At 40.7% G+C, this 27,467-nt stretch overlaps 2 protein-coding genes and 1 non-coding gene across 7 annotated transcripts in view; all 3 read left to right on the forward strand.

Moving 5' to 3' along the window:
- Positions 1-3,439, forward strand: part of ZNF354B (zinc finger protein 354B) — a 34,583-nt gene extending 31,144 nt beyond the window's left edge. The window contains exon 5 of one of the 2 annotated variants that reach the window (XM_033180238.1): positions 1,077-2,801. In XM_033180238.1, the coding sequence (XP_033036129.1) occupies positions 1,077-2,659 (1,583 nt within the window). In that variant the 3' untranslated portion in view covers positions 2,660-2,801. Of the gene's footprint in view, positions 1-1,076 lie in introns of both variants that reach the window. The other variant, XM_033180237.1, reaches the window with a different exon arrangement.
- LOC117066286 lies at positions 3,082-3,245 on the forward strand. The gene has a single exon (XR_004430263.1). It is a non-coding gene; the product is annotated as a U1 spliceosomal RNA (small nuclear RNA).
- A 12,814-nt stretch (positions 3,440-16,253) lies between the features above and the next one.
- Positions 16,254-27,467, forward strand: part of ZFP2 (ZFP2 zinc finger protein) — a 37,073-nt gene continuing 25,859 nt past the window's right edge. For all 4 annotated transcript variants that reach the window (XM_033180240.1, XM_033180239.1, XM_033180241.1 and 1 more), the window contains exons 1-2: positions 16,254-16,558; positions 19,134-19,227. The gene's annotated coding sequence lies outside the window, so the exon portion shown is untranslated. The remainder of the gene's footprint in view (positions 16,559-19,133; positions 19,228-27,467) is intronic.

The raw sequence follows: 27,467 nt of genomic DNA on the forward strand, positions 1-27,467 counted from the left end.
TACTTCACTGAATGAGTTTTATCATTCATTCTCTGGACTGTTTTTTTGAGCTGGAGTCTCGCTCTGTCACCCAGGCACGATCTCGGCTCACTGCAGCCTCCACCTCCCAGATTCAAGCAATTCTGCCTCTGCCTCCCAAGTAGCTAGGATTACAGGTGTGTGCCACAATGCCCAGATAATTTTTGTATTTTTAGTAGAGATGGGGTTTCACTATGTTGGCCAGGATGGTCTTGATCCATTCTCTGGGCTTTTTAGTATTATATTATCTGCAAATAGAGGTAGTTTTACTTTACTCATATCTAATTGATTTATATTGCCTCATTGCATTGGTTAATATGTCTAGTACAGTGTTAAATTGTAGGGAAAATAATGGGTGTCTTTGCTTTGTTCTTGAGCATAGCGGAAATACCTCTAGTGTATTTAGTAGGTACTAGCTTTAGGACAAAGGTCTGTGTATTTTATCATGTTGAGGAAGTATCCCTCAGTTCATTTTTGCTTGAGTGTTTTTATTGTCTGTGGTGCTGAATTTTGTTGAACATTTTCTCAGTATCTCTAGATGTATATTATTCCTTACTTATATGCATTTAATGTACTATAATAAGTGCTATAATAAGGGGAGTGAGTTGTTGGAACTCAAAGTTAGGAAAAGGTACACAGCGGAGTTAACGTTTGAACTGAATCTGAGGGATACAAAGGAGTTTGGAATGTAGGAAAAGGAGGGAAGACATTCAGGAGTATAAATAATTACAGGAATGGGGTAATTTATGAGCCCATCATAAGCTTTGGGTACCAGATTATATTTCCTAAATTCATATGCCTGCTCCTTCTCTAATCCCTCTGCTCCATTCTCTTGGTCACTCTTACACACTCACCTGTCTTAAATGAGTTTGCCTTATTCATTTGTTCACTTAGCAGTTCAGCTGTCATCCATTGTTTTATATAGTGTGTTTTAAAATTTTATCCTCTTTTAGTCATATAGCAAACCCTTACTGAGATATCATTAATCCCTTCTACACATTTAGTCTCAGTCTATCACATGAATCATGGGCTGTTGCTTTCTTTTTTTCTTTTTTCAGGATTTAAGAGCATGCCTAAAATGACAAAGTCAACTCAAACTCAGAATTCATTTCAGGAGCAAATGAGGAAAAGACTGAAAAGGGTTGAACCCTGGAACTTCATACCAGAAAGACCTTGCATATATGAAGAGAAATTAAAGAAACAGCAGGACAAAAATGAAAATTTACAAATATTTTCAGTTGCCCATACAAAAATCCTTACTGTAGATAGAAGCCATAAAAATGTTGAATTTGGCCAGAACTTCTACCTGAAATCAGTCTTCATTAAGCAACAGAGATTTGCTAGAGAAAAAACTCCATCAAAATGTGAAATACAAAGAAATAGTTTCAAGCAGAATTCAAATTTACTTAACCAATCAAAAATCAAAACAGCAGAGAAACGCTATAAATGCAGTACATGTGAAAAATCCTTCATTCACAATTCATCCCTTCGTAAACATCAGAAAAACCACACTGGAGAAAAATTATTTAAATGTAAAGAATGTTTAAAAGCTTTCAGCCAAAGTTCTGCTCTTATTCAGCATCAAAGAACTCACACAGGAGAGAAACCCTATATATGTAAAGAATGTGGGAAAGCCTTCAGCCATAGTGCATCCCTTTGTAAGCATCTAAGAACCCATACTGTGGAGAAATGCTATCGATGTAAAGAATGTGGTAAATCCTTCAGCCGAAGGTCTGGGCTTTTTATACATCAAAAAATCCATGCTCAAGGAAATCCTAATAAATACAATCCAGGTAGGAAGGCATCTAGTTGCAGCACATCCCTTTCTGGAAGTCAGAAAATTCATCTCAGAAGGAAGTCCTACTTATGTAATGAATGTGGCAACACCTTTAAGTCTAGCTCATCCCTTCGTTACCATCAGAGAATTCACACTGGAGAGAAACCTTTCAAATGTAGTGAATGTGGGAGAGCCTTCAGCCAGAGTGCATCTCTTATTCAACATGAAAGAATTCACACTGGAGAAAAGCCCTATAGATGCAATGAATGTGGGAAAGGCTTTACTTCTATTTCACGACTTAATAGACACCGAATAATTCATACTGGAGAGAAATTGTATACTTGTAGTGAATGTGGTAAAGCCTTAAGTTCCCACTCAACACTTATTATTCATGAGCGAATTCATACTGGAGAGAAACCCTGTAAATGTAAAGTATGTGGAAAAGCCTTCAGACAGAGTTCAGCTCTCATTCAACATCAGAGAATGCATACTGGAGAAAGACCCTATAAATGTAATGAGTGTGGGAAAACTTTCAGGTGTAACTCATCGCTTAGTAATCACCAGAGAATTCATACTGGAGAGAAACCATATCGATGTGTAGAATGTGGGATGTCTTTTGGCCAAAGTGCAGCTCTTATACAACATCAGAGGATTCATACAGGAGAAAAACCCTTTCAGTGTAATACATGTGGAAAAACTTTTAGACAAAGCTCATCACTTATTGCACATCAAAGAATTCATACTGGAGAGAAACCCTATGAATGTAATGCATGTGGGAAACTCTTTAGCCAGAGGTCATCCCTCACGAATCATTATAAAATTCATACTGAAGAGGACTCCTTAAAAGCCGATATGCATGTGTGAAAGCCTTAAACCAAAATTCATCAGAGAATACATGCTTGAGAGTGATTTATTAAATATAATGACTATGAGAAAACGTGTAGTTCTCACCAGATACTAAGTTTTAAGAATAAACTTTAGCTATATAATAACTATCGGGAAAGCTTTTATGCTTGTCACTTTTTAAAATATCCCAAGACAGTTCACTGTTGCAGACATTGAAATTGGCCATTTGTACGATCAAAGGTATGTTGATAAAATCTCTCTTTATATAATATATGCCATCTATGACATGCAAAAATGAGAACAGTCTGGGTGTGGAGGTGCTGAATTTTTCATTAGAAAAACAATTGTATAAGCCACTATTATATAGATATAAGCATATTTATTACAGCAGACATTTTAATAGCAAACAAAACAATTGGTCTTAAAAGTATATGCAATATATACTAACCTGGCAGGAGAGACACCATGATCACGAAGGTGGTTTTCCCAGAGCGAGGCTTATCCATTGCACTCTGGATGTGCTGACCCCTTCAGTTTCCCAAAATGTGGAAAACTCAACTGCATAATTTATGGTAGTGGGGGACTACATTCGCGCTCTCCTGAAATATATATAATTTATGGTAGTGGGAAACTACGTTCGTGCTTTCTCCTAATATATATACACACACACACACACACACACATGCACACATACACGCAGTATTAGAGCAAAGGACCAACTAACTGAACTACCTCTTAGTGTCTGGAATTTACCTTTTCCTGACCTATTGTCAAACTTCATGCATGGCTTTTATTAAAGAAAGAAAAAAAATCTGTTACCTTCTTTGTTCTAGTCATTTCCAAACAACATCTAATAGCCTCCCATATTTGCTACACATTTACTAGTTTTCAGAAGTTTTTCTTCATTGTCTTGAAGTCATATTTATTATGAAACCATATTTGCTATGCTCTGAACAGTGATGTTAGATAGTTTAGGTTGAAGCATTTTGTTTGTTTAGGCAATCACTTCAAGGTTAAAGCTATTAATATTTTTTTAGTTGGCTGCAGATGAAATCCTAATTGTTTAAAGAGCCTATCACTTGTGACAGTTTTCAAAAGGAATCAGTTTATGAAATAAAAGTTTGTTTTCCTCATAGGGTTTTTAAGGTTTCAGACTGCAAAGGAAATTCTTTAGAAATAATTATAAATTTGAAAACTGATTTACTTAGTAATGTTTGTTTAAGCCCGAGTTTGGGCCAGATATTATCCTGAGCTCTAGAAATTGTATGGAAGAAAGAAACAGACCTTAAAGAAGTCACGAATTGAGTGGATGGGGAAGAGGTTAAAGGGAGTAAGCAAATTATAATGTGTTAAAGGGGTTTTCACAGGTAAATAGTTAAGCTGTGATACTGTGTTGCAGAATACAAATGGAGAGATTTGCATGGGATGCAGAAATACGGAAGACTAACCAAGCAAACCAGGAGAGACCAGCAATAGTGTCCCAGAGACCATGATGTCTGAGCCCAGTTTTGGAAGAATAGTAGGTATTCTTCATAAAGTGAGATTCTAAATAGAGAGAACCACATATGCAAAGGTATAGGGTGGGTGCGTAACAGCATATTACATTTGTAGAGAATCTGTAGGAAGTAATGAAAAAAGATACTGAAGCTTGAGAAGAAGGCAGTGGCTAGGTAACAAAAGATCTTACTTGCCAAACTAAGGAATTTGAATTTTATTCTGAAATTTAGGGTACCAAGTATCGATTTTAAGTAATGGAACCTGTATTGCACGAATGTGTAGAAGATGAATTTAGGAGACTGAAGATTGCTGAACAGACTGAAGCCTAGAATTCAGCCTCCAGTGATGGGTGAAGGAGGCTCTAAGCTCAAGCAAGGATAGTCAGTGAAGAATATGTTGCACATGCTAATGTAGTAAGAATAGATAGGGCATAGTTTTTGAAATCAAATAATTGGGGAAGGTGATTGACACACAGGGTAGAGTAACTGCTAGATTTCTGCCTTAGTTACCTGGATGGATGGTGGTGTGATATGCCTTGTAGGCCATATAGGGGTATACATGTTAAATTAGTCATCCAAACCCAAAAGGTCAATTTGAGCTGGATGGCTTGAGTTAGGAGTACTTAAGATACAGTTAGTAGTGAAAAGCTTGGCACATGTAAATTGACCATGAGAATGTATAGATTAGAATGAGAAAGGGATCATGGGTGCAACCCAGGAAAACATCAATATACAAGAAGTAGATGAAGGAATTGTGCAAAGATGAAAAGGAATGGCCCTTTATGTAGGAGAAAAGGCAGAAGAGTGATGTCACTGAGCCCAAGGGATAAATGAATCTCAGATGGGCAGTAGTGTCAGGTGCTATAAATGAAGTAATAAGGAGAGTAAATTGGTAAATAAGGAGATAATTGTAGACTTTGGCAAGAGAAATTTCATTGAAGGAGGGTGAACAAGTAGGCTGTTGAAGACTATTTCAAATATAATTGAAGGGAAGAATGACTTAGGGAGCATTTCTATTTTAATGATTTAATGTATACATATGTTGAGGGTAGATTAAAGAAGACATCGCTGAGAGGAACAACTTTTCTGAAATAAATTCGAGTCATAGCATAGGTGGAGGAATTAACCTTAACTTCAGGGAGGGAAAAGCCCACATAAAGATGGGAATACAGATAAGTGATTTGGAGGTGAAGGAGTTTTCTGCCTGCTGACTCATTTTTTCTAAGATAGGAGAAAGACTTCATTTTTTAAGTTGTTGCTAAGGGTCGCAATTTGGATATTTGGGTGTCTAATGATATTAAATTAATGAGTTTCAGTCCTTGCCCTGGAGGTTTTTTGGGAAGTCAAGGCTCTTGAGTTTTATTTCCTACCCTTGTTTCAATAAGAAATCACCATGTTTGTCAGTTTCGTGTATTTGATAGTTCTTTTTAATTATAAGGAAAAAATTTGCTCGTGAATTAAAGTTTGAAAACTTAGGGAAGGAGAGAAAATGCTTTTTAAAAAGTGGTAAATCTGAAGAGACTGGAAAGAAATGTCAGTTCAACAGGCATGTGGGGTAGATGGCAAGGCATTACAAATTGGGGAAAAGCTTGTTCAATGGCAAGGAGGCATGATGTGTTCACGGTATTATTGCAAATTGTATTTTAAAACTTCATTCCTGTTTGTTGCTAGTATATAGAAGTACAATTGGTTTTTGTATATTGACCTTGTATTCAGCAACCTAGCTAAATTCACTTATTTCTAATAGCTTGCTTGTAGACTCTTTTGGATATTCTGCACATACGATCATCTAAATAATTTCCATTCTAATTCTCCTTTCCAATCATAATACATTTTATTTATTTTTCTTACGTTATAGCACTAGCACAGGCCAGTACATTGTTGAATAGAAACGATAAGTATATTTCTGTATTTAATATTATGTTAGCTTTCTTTCCAGGCTGGGCACGGTGGCTCACACCTGTAATCCCAGCACTTCGGGAGTCCAAGACAAGAAGATTGCTTGAGCCCAGGAGTTTGAGACCAGCCTGAGCAACAACAGCAGCAACAAAATTAGCCAGGCATAGTGGTGCACATCTGTAGTCCCAGCTACTTGGGATGCTGAGGTAAGAGAATTGCTTGAGCTCAGGAGGTTGAAGCTGCAGTGAGCTGTGATCCCACCACTGCACTCCAGCTTGGGGAAAGAGCAAGACTCTGCCTCCCCCTTGCACGCCACCCACCCCCACCAAAAAAATTGTTTGTGGATCCCTGTTACCAGAATAAGGACATTCCCTCATATTCCTTGTGTGATGTGAGTTTTTATCATAAAAGGGAGTAATATTTTGTCATGTCCATTTTCTACATTGGTTGAAATGATCATTTTGTTTTTCTCTTCATTCTTTTAATAGATAATTGTCTGAATTTTGGTGTTACCCAATGTTTCATTCCTGAAATAAATTCTACTTAGTCATGATATATCATGATGTATGTGTATGTATATATAAGATCAGGTTTCTTCCTTAGTAAACAGAAGCCTGATGAAGTGCCCAACGTTGTGTTCTAAGAACTTAGAGCAAAAAGAAATTGTCCAAGTCTCAAGGAGAGATGTAATAATACATGGAAATGAAGTACTCTTGGAAGGCAAAGCCAAGAGTAATGCAGGAGCAAAAGGCTCAGAGGAAGAGTAATTCTGGTATTTGCAGGGACCTGGTGTAGAGGGCTCCTGATGGGATAAAATAAAAATATTTGAAATGAAAGGTACAGTTACCCTGTCAGAGACTTTGAATGCTAAGACTGCAGGAGTTTAGATATGATGATGGACATATTAATTCACTGTATATTTCTGAGGAGCAAACGACCAATTTGAAGACTATTTTAGGAAGAATTATCTGATAGAATAGATGATTCAAAGATTATTTAGTCATTTCTGGCTTGAGAAACTGAAGGACTGATTCTTGGGAGTAGGGCTTTGGGCGAGTCTGTAAGAAGAGTTCTTAAGGAGAACCAAAAAGGTTATTTCTGTTCTTGGTGTCCGAAACTGTTCTGGTATTTTGCCAGATACTACAGATGGTAGAATTCTTAATTAAAGCTGACATGGTGGCCGGGCGCGGTGGCTCAAGCCTGTAATCCTAGCACTTTGGGAGGCCGAGACGGGCGGATTGCGAGGTCAGGAGATCGAGACCATCCTGGCTAACACGGTGAAACCCCGTCTCTACTAAAAACTACAAAAAACTGGCCGTGTGAGGTGGCAGCGCCTGTAGCCCCAGCTACCTGGGAGGCTGAGGCAGGAGAATGGCGTGAACCCGGGAGGCGGAGCTTCCAGTGAGCTGAGATCCGGCCACTGCACTCCAGCCTGGGTGACAGAAGCGAGACTCCGTCTCAAAAAAAAAAAAAAGCTGACCTGGTTATATTTTTAAAAATTAAGGTGCAATTAGTCTTTCAAGATCAGAAGATATTTCATGAGTTACATAGTTCAGTCTGTTCCAGGCTGTGAAATCAGTTATTTCAGTAATATAATTTCTAAGATCTATAAAAAATGGGAATATTTTATTTTCTTACATAACTTTCTTTGAGAGCATTGAATAGTCAAGAAACTTGTATGTTTTCCAGTCCCCATTCCGCTTCAAGTTACATAGTGTCTAACCTTTTCGGCTCTAGAATTTCCACATTATTATGTAATATCCTGCTTTATGATTCTTAGTGGTATATGGTATAGATCAACTCAAAATTTTAAATTTTCATCATATGAATTTTTGTGTAGAGATTTCAATATGAGTTGACCTGAGGACAAAAAGAACTACAAAGAAATTTTACTGTTTTCCTGTTGGTATATTTTGTTCAATAAAACAATATATTGGTATATATCATTCAATAAAATAATTATGTATTACGAATTAAATTTTCAACCTAAAAATCAGATTGTCCCAGGAAGATGGAATAGACAGATGTTCCTTTCCTTATTTATCCCGTACATCGGAAACCTTGTATATTATAAACAAACAAGATTCTGGTGATTCTTTTCTTTCTTTCTTTTTTTTTTTTCCTTCAAGACAGGGTCTTGTTCTGTTCCCAGGATGGAATGTAATGATGTGATCACAGCTTACTGCAGTCTTGACCTCCCAGGCCCAAGTGATCCTCCTACCCCAGCCTCCAAAATAGCTGGGACCACAGTCCTGTACCATGCATCACTGTGCCTGGCTATTTTTTTTTTGTAGGGATGGGTTTCCCTATGTTTCCCAGGCTCCAACTCCTGGGCTCAAGTGATCCTTCCACCTTGGCCTCCCAAAGTGCTGGGATACAGGTGTGAGCCACCATGCTTGGCTGGTGGTGATTCTTTTTACCTCCTATATCCCAGACTTGGAGCTGAAGAAGGTAGAAACCCAGAAACACCGACAGAGACCCACCAAAAAAAGAAGCTCTAAGAAAAGCCAAGAAAAGTCTCTACCCAAAGGACCAGGAATTTGGCAGTCTAGGAAGACAGAAAACTTTAGACAGCCACTCTACTTCAGTCAGACAACCAGATAAAGCTGCACCCATGACTATGCACACCAGCAAAAGCCACGTGGGAAGTCTAAACTTCTGCCCTTATAAGAATGTAAAGAAGGCTCATAAAACCCCTGCTGGGTGGTGTCAGAGGCCAAGAGCTAGGTTATTCATCCACATTAGCTGGTAGTGAGCACCTGCCCCATCTCAGCAATAATAGTGGGGACCATGTGCAGAAGGGCTTCTATCACCACCCAGTGGGAAGAAGGCATAATTTCCCATTTCTGCTAGGTTGGTGTAATGTAGGCCTAGTGCAGAGTAAGACCATTTGCCCCTGCCCAGCAGTAATCAGACCACATTCCAACCCCACAGTGTTGCTGGAAGCTAAATAGGGAAAGGGAGCAGGAATAAGGCACACTTACACCTCCCAACCATAGTTATATCAGTGTAGGCCTAGTGAGCTGCCAGAAATTTCACCCACACGAAGTAAAATGGAGACCCTTAATATCATGTGGTATCTAGAGATGTCAAATGAGGAACCTGAACTTCTAGTCCACCTGGTCAAATAAGATTCAGAGTTTTATCACATAATACCAAAAATGGTCAAGTTTTAACAAAAAGTCATGTCAAGAGCCAGGAAGATCACTTGAATGAAAAATGACAATCAGTAGACACAAGTTAATGATAGACATGTTAGAATTATGTGTCAAAGATTTTTAAGTAGCCATCATAAACGTTTCCATGAGCAATTATGAAAATGTTTGAAATAAAAAGACTCTAAGCAAAGAAGTGAGATAAAGAAAAAATGGAAATTTTAGGCTGAGTGCGGTGGCTCATGCCTGTAATCCCAGCACTTTGGGAGGCCGAGGCGGGCAGATCATGAGGTCAGGAGTTCAAGATCAGCCTGGCCAATATGGTAAAACACTGTTGCTACTAAAAATACAAAAATTAGTCGGGTGTGGTGGTGGGCACCTATAGTCCCAGCTACTTGGGAGGCTGATGCAGAAGAATCACTTGAACCCAGAAGGCGGAGGCTGCAGTGAGCCAAGATCATGCCACTGCACTCCGGCCTGGGCAACAGAGCAAGACTCTGTCTCAAAAAAAAAAAAAAAAAATTTAGAACTAAAATACAGTAACCAAAAATTTTAAAACTCACCTCATAGGCACAACAGCAGAACTGAGAGAACAGAGGAAAGTATCAGTGGATTTAAAGATATAATAGAATTTACTCAGTTTTAAATACAGAGAGAAAACAGACTGGAAGAAAAACAGAGACTCAGGAAATCTGTAGAACTGTAATAAAAGATCTAACAATATAATCAGGAGAGAGAGAAGAAAGAGTGGGCCTGGAAAATCTTTGAAGTATTAATGGCTGAAAATTCGCAAGTTTAGCAATAAGTATGAACCTATACATTCAACAAGCTGAGCAGAGCCCCAAAAGCATGAAACCAAGGAATCCACACCAAAATACATCAAAGTTCAACTTCGGAAAACTCAGAATCTGGAGGCTAGAGAGAAAAATCACACCTTACCTATAGGACTAAAAATCAAATGAAAACAGATTTTTCACCAGAAACCATAGAGGCACAATGTTTTTCAAGTATTGAAATAAAAGAATTTTTAACCCAGGGAAATGACATCGGCAGAATAGGAAGCCCTAGTCTCTTGTTCTCCCACAGAGACATCAACTAAACATCAGATTACAAACCAAATTGCTTTTGTGAGAATTGCAGATGCTATTTAAGAGGTTGTAGCACCCCAAGTGAGTGCAAAGAACAGACACATCAGAGTGGTAGAAAATTTTTGACATTTTACCCACCCTAGCCACTCCCACTGCCTCGCATGCCAAGGTGTGATGAGGAGAAAAACACTCAGCTCTCAGGTTTTCCCTCAGGAGGGAAGAAGAGTGGGCTGTGCATCCAATGTTTTAGCTTTTCATGGTGCTTTCCAAGGGCATGGTTTCTGTCTCATGAGACTCAGAGTACTGACTGGAATCTGTAGTTTGGATGCTAGACTGGGGGCTGCTGAGGACAAAGGTGAGCACTGGAGCTTGTTACATCACCAGAGAGACTAATACTGCAAACAGTAAGAGGAACAAGAGGTTGCAATCTCTAAAGAAGAAGCAGGCGAAAACCTCGCTCTATGCACAAGCCCAGAGAAAGTAGCATCCCCAGAAAATGTTTGAGACAATCCCAGAATCTCTAGTTATGCTAAATGATGAAGATCTTTTATACAAAGCCAATCTTTAAAGACTCCTGGAGGGGACTGTTTTTTCAAATGGCCAAATCTCAACAAAAGATCACAAGGCTATAAAGAAAGAGTGAAACATGTCCCAATAAAAAGAAACTAACCTCCAGAAACCAACCCTAAAGAAATGGAGATCTGGCCAGGTGAGGTGGCTCATGCCTATAATCCCAGCACTTTGGAAGGCCAAGGCAGGGGGATCACTTGAGGTCAGGAGTTTGAGACCAGCCTAGCCAACATCGTGAAAACCATCTCTACTAAAAATACATAAATTATTCACGTGTAGTGGCATGTGTCTGTAGTCCCAGTTAGATGGGAGGCTGAGGCATGAGAATCCCTTGAACCTGGGAAGTGGAGATTGCAGTGAGCTAAGATCGCATCACTGCAGTGTAGCCTGGGTGACAGAGACTCTTGTCTCAAAAAGATGCTAAAGAGAATTCTTTAAATAAAAGGTAATAACAACATGAAACTATGAAAATATAAAGCTCTGAATAAAGGTAAATACATAGATATAGAATTCCTTAGTATTGTAATGTTGGAACATACACCATTTTTAAGCATGCTGTAAAATTTGAAAGAAAAAAGCAAAGCTAGGTTGGGTGCAGTGGCTTACACCTATAATCCCAACACGTTCGGAGGCTGAGGCAAGTGGATCACTTGAGGTCAGGAGTTTGAGAACAGCCTGACCAACATGGTGAAACCCCGTATCTACTAAAAATACAAAAATTATCTGAGCATAGTGGCGGGTGCTTGTAATCCCAGCTACTTGGGTGAGGTAGAATTGCTTGAACTTGGGAGGCGGAGGTTGCAGTGAGCCGAGATTGCGGCACTGCACTCCAGCCTGGACAACAAGTGAGACTGTCTCAAAAAAAAAAAAAAAAAAAAAAGGGAGGGACGGAGGGGCGGACCAAAGCTAAGCATGGTGGCATGTGCCTGTAATCCTATCACTTTGGGAGGCTGAGGTGGGAGGATTACTTGAGGCCAGGAGTTCGATACTATTCTGGCCAACATAGGTAGATCCTGTCTCTACAAAACATTATAAAATATTAAAAACTGATTGCTATACTTTTTTGGTAGATTAGATTATCATTACGTAATTTTCCTCACTGTCTCAATTTTGTCTACAAAGTCCACATTATTTAATATTAATACAGTAGGCCACTTTAGTGCCTTTGACATTGAACTCATGGGATTCTGGGTGACCAGGGTCATTGTCCAATGAAAATTCAAGAGCAGTCCCTTACTGGCAAGGTACTTCCTGATTTCATAGACAAACGCATCAGTGGAACCAGTCCAGAAAAAGTTTCTCATTGTCCAGGCCTTTTGGTCGTGTGCCCAAGAACGGAAAGTTCGTACTTAACCTTTTTCCTCCAAGGCTTGGAGGTTAGCAGCATTATACGTAACAGCAGTTCTGATCATAAACCTGACTACTTTTGCACAAAACAGTAAAGATACTCTATTCCTTCCTGCCTTTATTTTTTGTAAAGACAGCATCTTCCCACGTTGCCCAGGCTGCCCTGGAACTTGCGGTCCCCCAACTTCGGCCTCCCAGGGTGCTGGGATTACAGGCATGAGCCACTGTACCCAGCCTGGCTTTTACCTTTCTTACAGCTCTCGAATTTGGCAATATTTCAGGTTTGCCAAGAAAATAACATCCATCTGCTTCCAAGATTTAAAATGTTGCTGGTGTGTCCTTCCTTGTTCTTCCTGACCTTGTGAATTAACAAGCTTTCAAAGAATCCTTTACATTTGCTTTTAGTGGTACAGAGGAGGCAAAATACATTTTCCTTGGCCATCTATGTTCGTAGCTGAGAACCCTGAGACAAAAGACAGATGAACAAGAGCAAAACATACAAGTTTCTTTAATGTAAGTTTTACGTGACGCAGCGGCCTGCATAAGGAAATGAAGTCCCAGAGAAACAGTTGTGTGTTTTTATGCTAACTTTGATGAAGAGTCACAGAGAAATATAAATGGACAAAGAGGATATGATCTAATGGTAATACACTGGGGGCAACTTCGCAAGGCCTGTTTGTTCAGAGTTCTCTCTGTGACTGTGTGTCTTCAGCAATAAAGATGTTACTTTCCTCCAGGTATAGGGAGGGCAAATCTCACATGAGAATCTTACGACCTGCTTCAGGGGAAGTTTAGTAAATTCTTACTAGGTTTTGCAACCTGCTTTGTGGGAGATATGTGGAAAAGTCCTTCCTGTTTCTGCTGTTTTCTCAAATGATGACGTGCCGTATTTTGGCAGTGTGTGTGTCCTGAACTCCATCAAGACATATGGGGAGGGAACAAAATTAGATGTATTCTACTCAATCTGCCTTCTTTTCTTCTTTACTGTATGCTTTGAAAGCTGCAGAATTTCCTCTCAACATTCCCTTTACCTAAATCTTTTCTAAAAAGTTTCTAGTCTTTTAAAAAATGTCTAGCTTAATTACATTGTCAAAGAATATGGTCTCGTGTGATACTAATTCTTTGAAATGTGTTGAGGCTACTTTACAGATTAGTATGAGATCTTTTCTTAAATAAATATATGCTTTTACATGTGTTTTCTTCAGTTTTGGGATGGAGTAGCCTACATGTCCATTCATTAATATAAAACTAATTTTGCTTTTCATATATTTCATATCTATAGTGACCTTTTTGTCAGCTTTTCTATTAGTTACTGAGAAGGTAGGTTAAAAACTCTTGAGGCCAGGGTGGTGTCTGATGCCTATAATCCCAGCATTTTGGGAGGCTAAGGCAAGAGGATTGCTTGAGACAGCCTGGGCAACAGAGTAAGATCCCATCCCTACAGAAAAGAAAACAAAACTAAAACTGACTCCCTGCTGTGGTGGATTTCTCAGAACTCTTGGTGGTTCTGCCCATGTTTGCTTTACGTATTTTGTATCTTATGTTATTAAATACATAAAAGTTTAAAATATTTTCTTTCCTGATACATTAATCCCTTTTTTTTTTTTTTTTTAAAGACAGAGTCATGCTCTTGTTGCCCAGGCTGGAGTGCGGTGGCCTGATACCAGCTCACTGCAATCTCTGCTTCTCGGGTTCAAGTGATTCTCCTGCCTCACCCTCCCAAGTAGCTGGGACTACAGGTGCCCGCCACCACACCCGGGTAATTTTTTTTGTATTTTAGTAGAGACGGGGTTTCACCATGTTGGCCAGGCTCGTCTCGAATTCCTGACCTCAGGTGATTGACCCGCCTCGGCCTCCCAAAGTGCTAGAATATTATAGGCGTGAGCCACTGTGCCTAGCCTAAATTAATCCTTTTATCATTATGTAATTATCTTCTCTACCTGTAGCAATATTTTTTACCTTAAAGTTTTTGTTTGATCTAAATGTAGCTACATAAACTTTCTATGTTTAGTGTTTGCCTGTTTTATCTTTTTCCACCTTTGACTTTCAAGCTTTATCCTCATGTTTTAATAGCTAGATTTTTACAGATCTATTCTGACAGTTTTCTGTTGTTGTTGTTGTTGTTGTTGTTTTTGAGACAGAGTTTCACTCCTGTTGTCCAGTCTGGAATGAAATGATGCAATCCCAGCTCACCGCAACCTTTGCCTGCCTCTCTGCTTCAAGCAGTTCTCCTGCCTCAGCCTCCTGAGTACCTGGGATTACAGGCATGTTCCACCATGCCCTACCAATTTTGTATTTTTAGTAGAGAAGGGGTTTCTCTATGTTGGTCAGGCTCGTCCTGAACTCCCGACCTCAGGTGATCTGCTTGCCTCAGCCTCCCAAAGTGCTGGGATTACAGGCGTGAGCCACCACACCTGGCCTTTTCATTTGAAAGCTCATTCCATGTGTCTATGTAGTGATTATTGATAGATTTGGATTTATTGCTATCATTTTCTTGTTTACTGTTTGTTTCAAGTTTTCTGATTTTCTCTCTTCCACCCCAACCTCTTTACCTACTTTTTGAAATTGCACACTCTATGTTGTGGAGGTTTATGAAGGACCATTTCTCTACCAGGACAACTGTGATGAATATGTTTAGGAGGTTTCCATGTTACAGTGTTCTTGTGATTCTGGAGACAACTTGTTCAAGCCATACGTCTTAGTGTAGCAGTAGATTTTTTAGTTAATAATGTTTGGGGCTATCTGGGTTACCTTAGGTTGACTATATGAATAGTTAAGTTTTTCGTATTTTTCAGTATTTTGAAATAGTTCAGACAGTTGTGATAGTTCAGACAGTTGTGAAAGAAAAAGTATTAAAGACAGTAAAAACAGATTTTATTAAGTATTGCAGTGGAGGAAAGCAGCTTCAGTAAAGCTGAGCTCAACTCTGAATACAGCAAAGCCAGCCTGGGATTTATAAAGCGTACAAGCACAGTGAGGGGTCACGGGGTCAGTGGGTGGAAAATATCTAAAAGCAGACATCAGGGGTATGGGGATTGTCACTAAAGGCAGGTCAAGGACTTAAGACTTCAAGGTGGCAGATGAGAAATTTGACTAACTACTGAGGATTGGCTCTCTAGCAGGATTCTAGGGACTTGCAGGCTCAGGACAAGGCCTGGTTAAAAAGAGGGGCTTAGAGGCCTAAAGTTTGGGTAAGGAGAGTGTCTTTGTTACAGTGAAAGAAGCAGAGGAAATTAGCAGCTACCTTTAGAAAACTAAGTGTTACCATATAAGCTACTACATTGATCTGCACTTCTCCAAGTTCCAAAGTAGCAGATCCATTTGAAATTACCCAAACATAGGCCACACATTTAACTGATGGAGATTTTGTCTACATTCTGTACATTGATAGTTCTGAAACACTCCGAGCAGTGCCTGACAGTGAGTGAGCTGGGGGACGGGGTGTGGTAGTGACTCCTGAGAGGCCCGCAACACGTGCGGCACTGTGCAGCCTCATCTCTTCATTATTCCTTGGTGAGGAGGACCTCTGGGTTCCATCCTTTCAGAGGACAGTGAGGCTTAGCCAAGGCCGCCTCCCCTCCCCATGGGGTGGATGCCGACAGACTCCTGAGAGAGACTTTTCTTTTCTTTTTTTTTTTTTTGGAGACGGAGTCTTGCTCTGTTGCCCAGACTAGAGTGTAATGGCACGATCTCAGCTCAATGCAACTTCTGCCTTCCGGGTTCAAGCGATTCTCCTGCCTCAGCCTCCAGAGTAGCTGGGATTACAGGCGCACATCACCGTGCCCGGCTAATTTTTTGCTTGCTTGTCTGTTTTGAGACAGAGTTTCACTCTTGTTGCCCAGGCTGGAGTGCAATGCACAATCTCAGCTCAGCACAACCTCCACCTCCCGGGTTCAGGCAGTTCTGCCTCAGTCTCCCAAGTAGCTGGGATTACAGGCATGCGTCACCATGCCTGGCCTTTTTTTGTTTTGTTTTAAGCATATTTAGTAAAAACAAGGTTTCTCCATGTTGGTCAGGCTGGTCTCGAATTCCTGACCTCAGGTGATCCACCACCTACCAAAGTGCTGGGATTACAGGCTTGAGCCGCCACACCTGGCCAGAGTTCTTTAGGCGGGGTAAGGGGCCGTCTGGGAACCCCGCGTCCCGCCTGGACACACCGATGACCTGCAGCGGCCACACAGTGGGCCACCGCTCCTGGCCACTGGCACAGCCTTGCCCTCTGGGCCCCGTGCCTGCGCACTCGGACGGCCTGGCCGCGCTGCAGCCCCGCTGCCTTGTGGGAAATGTAGTCCGGCGCTCCGGGCCGTAAGCGCCGGGCGGGGCTGCGTCGGTCGCCGCTGCTCCCGCTCCTGCTGGGAGAGGGTGAGTGCGGGGCCTGTGGCGGGGGTGCGTGCCAGCCTCCTCGTAGGCCCCCGCAGGAGGAACTCCAAACTGCGGGGCGAGACCCCTGCTTCCTGAGGGCTGAGGGGCGGGCCCGCCACAGATGGGCCGGGGGCGCGGCCTCCAGTTCCAGGTGCGCTCCTTTTTCCCCAGGAGCTGGCGGCAGGAGCACGCGGGCAGCTGATCTCCAGCGCGGTCCTGGGCAGGCGCCGAGGTGGAATCACAGCCCGGGAGCACCGGGGATGGGGGCTCGAAAAAGGGCCACACCGGGAGCACGGGTCAGGGAGGGGCCCAAGGTTCCAGGAGTCGCTCAGAGCCGAGTTCCTCCTTGGCATTCCCCAGCCGTGCGCGGTTTTCTCCTGGGACAGGGCAGATGTTGCGAACGTGGAGCGAACCTGCCCCGCGGACATCGTGGGGATTCTGAGCGAGAGGCCAGGTCTCCCTGCGCAGCATCTGCCCTTTGTGTAAACCGTGTCTCGGGACCCGCCCTCTGGATCTCATTCGGAGGGCGCTGGCGTGGGTTCACCTCCCATCTCTCCATAAGAATTGGGAGGCCAACCTGGTGCAGGTTTCTACCTCAGGGAATCTTTTTTTTTTTCCTGAAGTCATTTCACTGTAGCACGACTAGAAAATTCAGATTAAAACAATCATTCAAAATATATCCCAGTCTTCATGGCAGCGTGAATATGTGTATAAGCATAGAAACACTTTGCACTTTGTTTTTAAACATGAATATTAGTAACTTTTTCACCATCTATCTTTTAAAATTGAGTCATAAGATGCGTTTGGTAAGGGGTTTGAAGTGCACAAATCTTAAGCCTCATAGTTTTTTACTGGCCTAAACACCCAATGAAGGTAGAGAATACACCTGAAAAAAAAAAGCATTTTAAGATGTTGACGCCATCTGCTTATACCAGATTTTAAATACGTCGTCATTTTAATGAGTGTGAGGGAAAGTATGGATGTGTCGTAGTTAATCCTCTCCTTAGGTTTTTGTGTTAGGGTTTTGTTTCTTTTTTTTCCACTATTATAACCAATATAGGCCATCTGGCTACATACATCCTTGCATTTTGTCTTATTCGATAAATGTCTTAAAGTGAAATTTCTAGGTCAAGGGTGCAGTAAGGATTTTGATACTTCCTGTCTTATTCCCTCAAGAAAAGTTCCAGTTTATATAAACACTTGCAGTGTAAGAGTGCCAGATTTACCCACACCAACTGTGAATGTTAGCATTCTCTTGAACTTCTGAGAGGTGCAAAAGATAGGATTGTTTATATTTACATTTTGAACACTAATGAATATTTTCATGCAGTTTGCATTTTGTATTTTAATTTTGTGTCTGATACATAAATAAGCTTCTTTCCTGACTGTGCAGAAATGTCACAGGTTCGTATGGTCAGACATGAAAACCTTTTCTTCACTGTTGGGTGTTTGACATCATTGGCAGAGAAGCTGTCTGTCCCACGAGATCACAAAAATGTTTGTAGTTTCTCTTAGTACTTTCATGTTTTGTGTACATTTATATTTTTTTCCAAATGGTAAGCCTTTGTTACAAGTTACTTAGTAATTTTTTTCTTTGGTGATATGAAATGTCACTTATTTCATATCTTGAATGAAATATATACACACACACGCACACATATATATACATACATGTGTATTTGAACCATTTAGGTTGGTAGAATTTTAATTTGTTCCATTGATCCTTTTCCCTGTTTGGCTATAACATCCATGATGGCAGAGAGTTTATCTGTTTTATTGACAGCTGTATCCACCCCTACCCCATGCAATGGTGCCTGGTATGCAGTAGGTGGTTGACAGTATATCTGGTGAATAAGTCAGTAATACTGTGTTGCAATTCTTGTAGCTTTATGAGTACTGGCGGGCAAGTTGTCTCTCACCAGTATTCTTTTTTTAAAAAAAACTTAGCTATTGTAATGCACAACTTAAATATTTTTTCCATAATTAATGAACCTTTTTTTTTTTTTTTTTTGAGATGGAGTCTTGCTCTCTCACCCAGGCTGGAGTGCAGTGGTGTGATCTCAACACTGCAACCTCCACCTCCCCAGTTCACGTGATTCTCCTGCCTCAGCCTCCTGAGTAGTTGGGATTACAGGCGCCCACCACCACTCCCTAATTTTTGTATTTTTAGTAGAGACAGGGTTTCGCCATGTTGGCCAGGCTGGTCTCGAACTCCTGGCCTCTAGTGATCCACCCACCTTGGCCTCCCAAAGTGCTGGGATTACAGGTGTGAGCCACTGCGCTTGGCCCATATTAACTTTAAAATATTGTTACTTAGGCATAACTTGGTTGGGAATATGTTAAGTTTATGAATTAAAGAAATGACATCCTGTATATTGAGACATCTTGTGTAAGAACATGTCATGTCTCTTGTCATCTTTATATAGCTAAATAGGCATAATGAAGCGAACTTAATACATGAAAATCATTTTCTTTATGTAGCTACTATTCAGATCTTATTTAGTTTATTTATAGGTATTTTTGTTGTTGCTGTTGGAGGAATCTTATTTCTCATGGCTTCTTTCCCTTCCCTCAGCTCTACCTCCTCTGGTTTTGTCCTTCCCCAAGGAAGAAACACAGGAAGGAAGGAGAAGGCAATGGCTGCTTGGCTTCTGCCATTGGGAGCTGGGGTGAGCTCATTTTTCTCTCTCAAACCTCCCCCTTACTCCTGTACTGCATGTGGGCCTCACTGCTGAGGACAGGATTATTGAAATGGCAGAATGCTGGATATTTTTCACAAAGCCCCCTCTGTGTTCCTGACCTCTGTTCCCAGCTGCCACTTATTCAGCTGAATACCCTGGCCTGCTGTGCTTTTGGTGCTGTTCAAGGGTCAGAAAGGGAAAAAAATTACATGCAAGCTGGTTGTGGTGCTTAGGGCTTGTGGGCTCTCAGGGATCATAAAAGAGGGCACATCTGCATGGGATACAGTCATAATTGCACCTGAATATGGTAATAAGAACAAGTGTCATTAGGGACCCACATGATCAGTATTCCAAGCTTGAGTGAAGGGGAGGATCACGGTGGTGACCAGGAGAAATAGGTAGTGTTCGCCCATCTCAGGGACTGGGAAGGGATAACTGGAGAGGATTTGCTGTAATGGAGTCGGTGTGTCCTGAGTTTAAATCCCGACTCTACCATTTCATAGCTACAGTGTCTTGGCAAGAGGCTTGACTTTCCTGAAACATTATTTCCTCATGGTCGTAATAGGAATTACAGCGTTAACTAAGTGTCTGCCATATAGATGCAATTGTTAAGAATTTCACATGGCTCATTTCATTTAGTAATAATAGCTACTTCATAGGTCTGTTGAACATTCAAATAATATAATGAAAGTAAAAAATGCCTGGCATGGTTCCTGGAGTGTTGAAGTTATTCAGCAAGTTGTAGGCATTCTTAGTATCATCCCAGCCAGGAGCCTGGTGCGTAGACTTCTCGAGGTGGAATGAAGGGAACAGTGACTGATAGTGAGATATGCTTGGCTGGAGGAGAAGAAATCGGATTAAAATTTTAGGACCAAGTGTCAGGAAGGAGGAGTGTGTGTGTTTGGCAGGGTGGTGGCCATGGGGTTGGAGGTCAGTCTGAGGAATTTTGATAAGGGAGTTGGCACGATCAAAGCTTTTCTAGGAAAAAGTAGTGTCCACGAGATGGAGGGAAGCATGGAGCTGGGATAGTAGGTGAGGATTCTAGGCTTGTCTGAAAAAGAAAATAAGGCATCAGAAGACTTGACCCTAACTTCTTTCTTTTAAAGGTTAAACTAACTTAGCCTTGTTGTCTGGAATATTGAAGACTTAACGGCATTTTCTCTTTTCATAAAATTATATATTAGGGGTCGTTGATTTATTAGGATCACTTGTTTATTTATTAGAGACCAGTTTAAAGAAAGCTTCGTGGAGGCAAGTATAAACTATTGTGATTTCCATTTGTACTACTTTCTTCAGTATTATCACACTCAGTTATAAAAGGCAAAATAACTTTTAAAATGGGGGTATTGGAGAAAGGAAGTTTCTGGAAGAGGGAAAGATTGAAAGGGGAAGCATTCAGAAGATTTTGGTTGATGACAGTTGTGGTTTGGTTGTCAGTAACCTACTTTTAATTCGTGTAGTCAAAATAGTGTTAATTTTTAAATCAGCTTTTTCTGAGGCACAGTTTAATAAAATAACCCATTTTAAGCATTGAGTTTTGACAAATTTATGCACCAACATAGCCACCCCCAGTCAAGGTACAGAATGTTTGCATCACCCCCAGACAATGTCCTCATGCCACTTCTAGTCCACGTCCCCCACCCCAGGAAGTCACTGGTTTGAGTTCTGTCTGTATAGTCTTGCCCTTTCTGGAACTTCATGTAAATGAAATCAAACAGTGTATATGCTTTTGTGCCTGGCATTTTTTGCTCAGCGTAGTGTTTTTCAGATCTATCCATGATATTGTGTGTAGTGATAGTTTATTCCTTTTTATGTCTTAAGTAGCACACAGTTGAATATACCACCTTTTGTTCATTCACTTGTGACAGACATGTTCAACTTGTTTCCTGTTTTTAGCTATTAGGAATAAAACTGCTCTGAACATTCATGTATGAGTCTGTTTGTGGATATATACTTTCATTTCTCTTGGGTAACCTACCTAGGAGTGAAATTGCTAGGTGAAGTGTACATTTGACTTGGTAACGAACAGCTAAACTGTTTTCCAACGTATATGTACCGTTGTACATTTCCTCCTGCAGTGTTTGAGAATTCCAGTTGCTCCACATGCTCTTCCATACTTGGTCTATCTGTTTCCAAGAGCTGCTCTAATAAAGTGCCACAAATTGAGTTGCTCGAAACAATAGAAATTTATTGTCTCACAGTTTTGGAGGCCAGAAGTCAGATATAAAGGCATTTCCAGGGCCGTGCTCTCTGAAACTTGTGGGGGATCCTTCCTTGCCTCTTCCTAGCTTCTAGCTTCTGGTGGTTTGCTGGAACTCTTTGGTGTTCCTTGGTGCATGGCTGCATCACTCTAATCCCTATCTCCTTTATCACCTGATGTTATCCTTATGGGTTGATGTCTTCAAATAGCCATTTTTCTTACAAGGATAGGGGCCCACCCTACTCTATTATGACCTCATCTTAATAGTTAAATTTGAGACAGCCCTATTTTCAGATAAGGTCATATTGCAAGGTACTAGAAGTTAGGACTTCAACATATCTTTTTTGGGGGACACAGCTCATAACATTAGGTATTATAAGCTTTTTTAATTTTAGTTATTTTCAAGGGTGGAAAATGGTATCTTGTGTGTTTGTGTGTGTGTCTGTGTGTGTGTTTTTTTAACTTTTATTATGAAATAATTTCAGGCTTTAAAAACTGCTGCAAGGCCGGGCACGGTGGCTCACACCTGTAGTCCCAGCACTTGGGGAGGGCGTGGCAGGTCAATCATTTGAGGTCAGGAGTTCGAGACCAACCTGGCCAACATGGTGAAACCCTGTCTCTACTAAAAACAAAAAAATGAGCCAGGTGTGGTGGCACACACCTATAATCCCAGCTATTCAGGAGGCTGAGGTGGGAGAATCATTCGAACCCAGGAGGCAGAAGTCGCAGTGAGCTGAGATCACTGCACTGCACTCTAGCCTGGGAGACAGAGTGAGACTCCATCTAAAACAACAACAACAACAAATGCTGCAAAAATAAAACAATTTCTGGATAGTCTTCATCTGAATTAACATTTTGCCATTTTCTCTTCCTGTATACACACACGTTTATATATTTCTGAACCATTGGAGAATAAATTACAGACATGCCCATTTCACTCTTGTCTGTGTGTGCTTTCTGTTATCATACATGATAAAAATACAGTTATCAAAATGAGAAAACTTACATCAATACAATACTATTAGCCAATCTACAAACCTTATTTGGATTTTGCCACCTGTCCTACAAGTGTCCTTTATCTGGTGCAGAATCCAATCCAGACGACACATTGTATTTAGCTGTCGTATCTCCTTGGTCTCCTTTCATCTAGAATGGTTCAGGATTGATCTTCAATGACTTGGATACTTTTGAAGAGTACAGGTCAATTATTTCATAGAATGCTCCTCAATGTGGGTTTGTTTGATGTTTGCTGTTAATCTGATTCAGATTGTGATTAATTCAAATTTGAATGGCTGATATAGTCACAGTGTTCAGAATTCAAAAATAAGCATTCACTTAAAATAAGTCTTCTTCCTACCCTTGTCTCCAAGCTCCCTATTATCTCTCCCCATAAAAAGGTAGTGATTCTCATTTCTTAGGTAGCCTTCCAGAGATGACTACAAAAGCCCATCAATATATGTATTTTCCCCAATTTTTAATCCAGTTGGTAACAGATAATATTTACTCAGGAGTCTGCACCTGTTCTTTTTTTTTTTTGAGATGGAGTCTCGCTCCGCCTCCCAGGTTCACGCCATTCTCCTGCCTCAGCCTCCAAGTAGCTGGGACTACAGGCGCCTGCCACCACGCCCGGCTAATTTTTTGTATTTTTAGTAGAGAGGGGGTTTCACTGTGTTAGCCAGGATGGTCTCAATCTCCTGACCTCGTGATCTGCCCACCTCGGCCTCCCAAAGTGCTGGGATTACAGGCGTGAGCCACTGCGCCTGGCCACCTGTTCTATTTTTAGCTATTTTGCATTTCACAATATATCTTGGAGACCTGTCCATATCAGTACATCGGAGGCTTCTTTCTTGGATTATGTGGGTATATCATAGTTAACCAGTCTGCCTTAAGGGACATTAGTCTAGACACTTGATAGCAGCTGATGACAGGCATTTCTTCACTTTTGTTGCTGTTTCTCTGAATTACTGATCAATCACTTGGAACTGTACAGCAGATAATGAGAAATGAGTAACTCAGATGTTGAGAAAGTGTAAAGTGTAAAAAAGTGTAGATGTGTTTATAACCGGTAAATGAAATGCAATTATGAAGTTCAGTAATAGATTTGGGACACATCAGTGCAACATTAGAGTCGTTTTCCTTTTTTCATCTTTCTCCATAGTTTCATCTTTCCCATATTGGCCAGTGATGTAAGTGTGAATTGTCCAGGTATTACTTTTATTTGCCTTTAAATTTAATCTTTTCTTGAATATAAATATTGGGCACATGGACTAATCATATCTACTATCCCTTTTTAAAAATTTAAAGGCTATGAGAGAGAATTCCAGGTTTCCAATCCTCAGAAACAACTATGATGTACATTCTTCCAGCCTTTTAAAATACCTCTCTACACCCTTTGCCCATTTTTAATATGGGTTATTTACATGTAAAAGAGGTCTTTTCTATAAAGTGGATAGTATTCCTTTGCTATATGTTGCCCATATTCTCCATCATTTTTCTTTTAAATTTGTTTATAATATCTTTTGTTACAATAAGTTTTGAAGTTTTATGCAGTTAAATTTCCTTTCTCTTTGTTTGGCTTTGGGATCATGCTATGAAAAGGAGCCGGGCGCGGTGGCTCACGCCTGTAATCCCAACACTGGGAGGCCAAGGTGGGTGAATCACGAGGTCAAGACTTGAGATCGAGACCATCCTGGCCAACATGGTGAAACCCCATCTCTACTAAAAATACAAAATTACAAAAATAAAATACAAAAATACAAAAATTAGCTGGGCGTGGTGGCACGTGCCTGTAGTCCCAGCTACTCGGGAGGCTGAGGCAGGAGAATCAGTTGAACCCAGGAGGTGGAAGTTGTCGTGAGCCAAGATTGTGCCACTGCACTCCAGCCTGGCAATAGAGTGAGACGCCGTCTCAAAAAAAAAAAAAAAGAAAGAAAAGATTTCTGTACCCCAAGGTAATATAAATATTTTTCAGTGTTTCCTATTAGTTTTATAATTTTAAATTTACATCCTTGAGCTATCTGGAATGTATTGTCTGTGATGTGAAGTAGGGATCTAACTTCATTTAACATGATGTGGTGAAGCATTTCATCCATCCATCCACTCGTTAAACATATTTAGCACCACTCTGCCATGTGGTGCGCTGTGTTCTGGATACTGGGAATATTGCAGTGAATAAGAGAGGCAAAGTCTTCTTCTCTGAGCTCTTATTTTCCATAGGGGATGCAGACAATAAAGAGGAAATATTGTTGAGGATAGTGTTAGGTGCTGTGATGAGGACAGCAGGACAACATGGTAGAGTGTCACTCGGGGCTGTTTTAGCTCAGCAGAGGAGTGGCCCCTCTCAGGAGATGGCACTGGAGCTGATGTTATCTACTGAAATAATCTGCTCACTCTCCATGGACTTGAAATGGAACCTTTAAAATATGCCAAATTGTCACATACATACGAAATTTATATGAGAGTTTATATTATATATAGTTTACTTATATATGAGTTTATTTTAAAAATTTATATATATAAGTTTGTTTTTCTGGATTCTATTCCATTCTATTTCTGTTGTAATACCACACTATTTTATTTGTTGTCTCAGAATTCTTTTTTTTTTTTGAGCTGTCACCAGGCTGGAGTGCAATGGAGCGATCTTGGCTCACTGCAACCTCCGCCTGCCGGGTTCAAGGAATTCTCTTGCCTCAGCCTCCTGAGTAGCTGGGACTATAGGCATGCGCCACCACGACTGGCTAAGTTTTTGTATTTTAGTAGAGATGGGGTTTCACCATGCTGGCCAGGCTGGTCTCGAACTCCTGACCTTGTGATGTGCCTGCCTCAGCCTCCCAAAGTGCTGGGATTACAGGCGTGAGCCACCGCGCCCGCCCCATTTTGTTATTTTGTAAAGCAACTCGCCTCATTTTTCTTTTCAAAAGTTTTGTTACTGTTCTCATAATATTTATCCTTCTAGTACAATTTTATTATCAAGTTCCAACAGTAATAGTAAAAAAGTAAAATTAGGCAGTTCTGATTTGAATTTCAAAGTGTGTAAGTCAATCTGAGGAAGACTGCCATCTTTATGATGTTTATTCTTCATATTAAGTTTTAAAAAAAAGGTGATACTTTATTCTATTCAGATCTTTCATTATGGCCTTTGTTCACTCTACAGACCGATCATGAAGGTGTTGCATATTTCTCTTAAATGTATTCTTAGGTGTTTCATTTTTTGTTGCTGTTGTAATTGGGGTTTAAATATGATTGTGATTTTGTAAAGAAAAAAATTTGGATTGCTAAGTATTGTATCTGAAGACATTTTGCTACCTAAAACATTTTGGTGCCTAAAACTTCATCACTATCATATTTTCTTTATAAATTATACTTTCATCATTTATAATGTCCTTACTCTATTTGATATGCAGTTTTTTCAAACAATAACAATATCAAAAGGCCTTTGTCTTTAGGTTTAAGAAAACCTCTGTATGAGTAAGATAAACCTATGAAGCTCCTTAAACACCATGAGTTATCCTGTACTGAATGTAGTGCTAGGGGGAAAATGACTCATACTAACTAGAAAAGAGGAAAGGAACAAAACATCTTAAGGGATTGATGACAAATGTATGACACTACTAAGTTTCATGTTCACTTTTTTTTTTGGAGACAAGGCCTGGCTCTATTGCCCGGACTGGACTACAGTGGTGTGATCTCAGCCCACTGCAATCTCCACCTCCTGAGCTCAAGTCATGTTCCCACCTCAGCCTCTCAAATAGCTGGGACCACAGGTGCACACTGCCACGCCCAGCTAATTTTTCTCTTTTTTATAGAGACAGGGTTTTGTCATGTTACCCAGGCTGGTCTCGAACTCCTGAACTCAAGCCATCCACCACCTGCCTTGGCCTCCCAAAGTGCTGGTATTACAGATGTGAGCCACCACATCTGGCCATGTTCACCTTTCAAGGTGCCTTTTGTTGTTACCTAAATCAGCACTTTACTAGCCCACAGCTGGTACAGGGATCTGCAGTGCATTTCACAGTAGAAGCTCTGCATGCTGGGCACAGAGCCAGCACTTAAGGTGGTGAGAGTTTAGGGAAGCAAGGAAGATCTGCACATAACAACCTGGATTTGGACTTTTATTTTGCCTACTGTATTCAGCTAACAAGGTGATTTATAGAAAAAAAGTGGAGTATTTTTGGAAGGGGAATCTTGTATTTCTGATTTGATGCCTTCTTTCACCAAAAAGAGGCTTATTCTTGTTTTCACGTATATTCTTCCTTATCTGATATGTTATTCTCGCTGCTTTATTTATATTTGCATTTGTCTGCCATATCCTGTCTCTGCCCTCCTCTTTTGAAATTTTAAGATTTTCGGTTTCTGTTTTACATATATCTTTTGTAGGTACCATACAGCTGGATTTTAAATCAATTTGAGAGTTTTTGTCTTTTTTTTTTTTTTTTTTTTTTTTGAGACAGAGTCTTGCTCTGTCGCCTAGGCTGGAGTGCAGTGGCGCAATCTCAGCTCACTGCAACCTCTGCCTCCCAGGTTCAAGCGATTTTCCAGTCTCAGCCTCCCAAGTAGCTGGGGACTACAGGTGCGTGCCACCATGTCTGCCTAATTTTTTTGTATTTTTAGTAGAGACGGGGGTTTCATCATGTTGGCCATGCAGGTCTTGAACTCCCGACCTCAAGCAGTCTGCCCACCTCAGCCTCCCAAGTGCTGGGATTACAGGCATGAGCCACCATGCCCAACTGAGTTTCTGTCTTTTTTTTTTTTAAGTTTTTATTTAAAAGATTCCCTTTTTAATCTGTTCCAAAGTGTTGGAAGCTGAACTATACAAGTTCCTGCCACTCATCCTTCCAGTAAAGTTTTCTGAGGACATACTTTTTAAATGGAAAAATAACAGGAGGACCCTCTAACTGAAACCAGGTAGGACCAGAGTCAGCTCCTCAAGCCCCTAGGGCAGTCTGGCCAAAGCTGGCCTTATGGAGCGAGCGTGTGGAGAAGTCTGGGGAACTGGGCCATCTTGTGAGGAAAGGGCTGAGCAAGCTCA

This window comes from Trachypithecus francoisi, unplaced genomic scaffold (assembly GCF_009764315.1).
Source record: "Trachypithecus francoisi isolate TF-2019V2 unplaced genomic scaffold, Tfra_2.0 Lachesis_group2, whole genome shotgun sequence".
In the NCBI taxonomy this organism is placed as follows: Eukaryota; Metazoa; Chordata; class Mammalia; order Primates; family Cercopithecidae; genus Trachypithecus; species Trachypithecus francoisi.